The 2,950-nt window shown below is 44.0% G+C and overlaps 1 protein-coding gene across 1 annotated transcript; it reads left to right on the top strand.

Moving 5' to 3' along the window:
- Positions 1-1,011: 1,011 nt before the first annotated feature.
- On the top strand, positions 1,012-2,325 carry LOC133895900 (uncharacterized). The gene has a single exon (XM_062336424.1). It carries the CDS (start codon positions 1,112-1,114, stop codon positions 1,943-1,945), a length of 834 nt encoding a protein of 277 aa, XP_062192408.1. The 5' UTR covers positions 1,012-1,111; the 3' UTR covers positions 1,946-2,325.
- The last annotated feature ends 625 nt before the right edge of the window (positions 2,326-2,950 follow it).

Raw genomic sequence — 2,950 nt, 5'->3', positions numbered from 1 at the left:
TTGTGCCTATGAGAAGGAGTATCTCCGTAATAGATATGTCATTTCATTATATCTATTTAGCATATATAAATATATAAACACCTTATAAATCAATAATAAGACTTTTCATTTTCTATACTTCTTTTATCTCTCTACTATTACTTGTAATAATGATAAGCATGCAATTCCCACGTAATTGGGTGGCGTTTATCATGGCGGCAACTCCATCTCAGATGTGAAGTTTTTATACTAAAGTAAATTGGTTTAAATATATATTTTTAAGAGTCATAGCTATAGCTAAAAAAATTAGAATAAGTATTTCTACCTTCATTAATTCGTATAGCTATAGTTGTCAATACATTTAGGATATTTAGGTAAGCCATCTTCTTCTTATTTTACACTAAAAATAAAAAACTTAAACTACTTTATTTTTTTAGCTTATAATCTTAAAATTTGGAGTGGAGTTAGAAGTTTGAGCTCTGCTAAATAAAATGTTAATCTAAAATAAAAATAATACGACTCACTCAAACATATTTAAGGTATGTTTGACAGAGCTCTAGCTTCAACAATTCTTGAAGCAAGATATCTGTAAATTTAGAAATTTGTGAAGCTAGAGCTGAGTATACATTGTGAGTGTTTATGTGAATCATCTTATTTACATTCTAGACTAAAAATATATATTTAAATCACTTTATACTCATCTATCAACATCAGATCTAAGGTGAATCTGAAAATCGAAACTCTGCCAAATAGGAGATCATTGTACTGACGGTTGTAGCTCCATAAAATTTTAGAGCGTGTTTGATTGGCGTACAAAGATTAATACACTTTCTTACCATAAGTGCGTGGCATAGTTTTTATGAAGAATAAATCGTCTACTATAACTATAATATAAGTTGGCAAGAAATCAAATCACTAATTAAATCCTAATAAATTAAAAGTTTAACACGTCAAATATCAAACAGCAAACCAAACGTTAGCCACCATCAGTCAACCACATCTGTCTAAGATGTGAGAACCTGTGGCAACGAATCGATTATTAGGCTTGTGCCAAACTGCCTCTATAATAGCAAGGGGCTCCCGAAACGCTCCCCAGGGCGCGATTCTTTTCGTCCCCTCTCGCATCTCATCCATGACTTCCTCATCTCTTCTCCCGCGATTCGCCGCGGACGAGATCCGCCGAACCCTAGAGGCCTCCTCCTCCTCCGCGTCCTATTTCTCCGACGACTCCTTCGTCCCCGTCTTCCGCCCGGATCCCTCGGCCTCCTCCGCTTCGGCTTCGGCTTCGGTGGCGGCCACTGCGGCCGACCGCGTCCGTAGCCTGTTCCACTCCGTGGATGTCACCCTCTTCGGCGATGCCCTCTTCACGCCCGTGATCGAGCACCTCGGGTTCACCGAGGACGCGGACGACGACGGAGATCTTACCTCCATCTGCTGGGACTGCCTCGAGCTGGAGGACGCCGAGCCAGATCTGCCGTTCGTGGCCTCCACCGCGGCGGACGAGTTCGAGTGGGAGGAGGTCGCGTCCGCGTCCGGTCCCGGCGGGGAGCCAACGGAGCCCGAGTGGGAGGTGCTCGGAGACGTGCCGCCGCCGGCCACCGCGGCCGACGCCGAGGAGGGGTTCGTGTACACCTCCGATCGGGAGGCGTACGAGGTGCTCGTCGCCGGCGGGGAGGGTCTATTCCTGAAGAACAAGCCGCGGGCGGCCAGATCCGCCGTCGAGGCGCTCCCTTCTTCTGTTGTCGGCGCTGGTGAAGAAGGTGAGGGGGAGGAGTGCGCGGTGTGCAGGGACGGGGTTGCGGCCGGGCAGCGCGTGAAGAGGCTGCCTTGCTCGCACCTGTACCACGAGGAGTGCATCGTGCCGTGGCTCCAGGTGCGCAACTCGTGCCCTCTCTGCCGCTTCGAGCTACCCACCGACGATCCAGAGTACGAGACCTGGAAGGCCGGGCGAGCCGTGGCTGCCTGAATGGACTGCGCGGTAACGGCAAGCTCTACTCGTATGGTTTTATAGAGTTGTGTGGTTTGATTTGGAATCGGTCGCTATAATTACAACGTTGTTACTCGGTTGGATGAAAGATAGCATAGAGGTAGCTGCAGAGATGGTTTTGCGCGTTCTGATTGGTTTCCTTTTTTCTTCCAAAATGGATCCTATGTTGTCTAAATGTCAGAGAGTTTACATACATTAGTTACTATATACTGATGTATCTATTCTAAATTCAGAGAGAGTAGCTGTATATCCTGTTGCACCGGATGATTCTGTTGTTGGATATTCTGGGGAAATGTTTGGCATATGGTGTTTGGTTGCGATTCCCTGTTAAGTTATAACATGGAATCATATTTCTGTCATATTTATTGCAAGGTCGTATAAGGTTCATTGATCTGTGTTCAAGCTGCCAATTCATTTGTGCTCTATATTCTGGACAATTGTTAACATGTTTTGATTCTTACTATGTGAAATATCTCAGGCAATAGCTTTGATTTCTTATTTATTTGCTAAGAGATGAGGACAATGTTGCTTGTTAAAAGTTTGGATTAGTTTGGTTAGTTTCTTATGTGGTAACTGTGTTAGAAGGTAAAGCAATTCTTGGAGCATTATGTTGACCACACAAATAATGTAAAGCTATTTTTATAACCTGACTAGTAATTGACCTTGCCACTTGCTAAGCCCTTTAGGTGGCTCGGTGTGATGTCTGAATCTCAACTTTCAACTCTGAGACAACAATTGGGCTTTGAGTCATAGGCTCATAGCAGATTGTATGAGAGACCTACAAGGCTGTAACAACCTCTGGACTGATCTCCAAATAACATTGCCTGACATCCTTACTACACCAAGGGTGGCTAACCCATTTTGCTGAGCTTTGTGTGATTAATTGTTAAATGCTAGATTCATCCCTACTCTTTATTCCATGTACAACTATACATATTTTGGTAATACTTACCAGGTTCTCACAAGCACCCACAGACATTGATG

This window comes from Phragmites australis, chromosome 16 (assembly GCF_958298935.1).
Source record: "Phragmites australis chromosome 16, lpPhrAust1.1, whole genome shotgun sequence".
NCBI classification, from domain to species: Eukaryota; Viridiplantae; Streptophyta; class Magnoliopsida; order Poales; family Poaceae; genus Phragmites; species Phragmites australis.
This window is presented reverse-complemented; position numbering and strand designations above follow the sequence as displayed.

Bases quoted from the DNA above. Each gene is read 5' to 3' on its own strand.
- LOC133895900 (XM_062336424.1), top strand. From the start codon at position 1,112: ATGACTTCCTCATCTCTTCTCCCGCGATTCGCCGCGGACGAGATCCGC.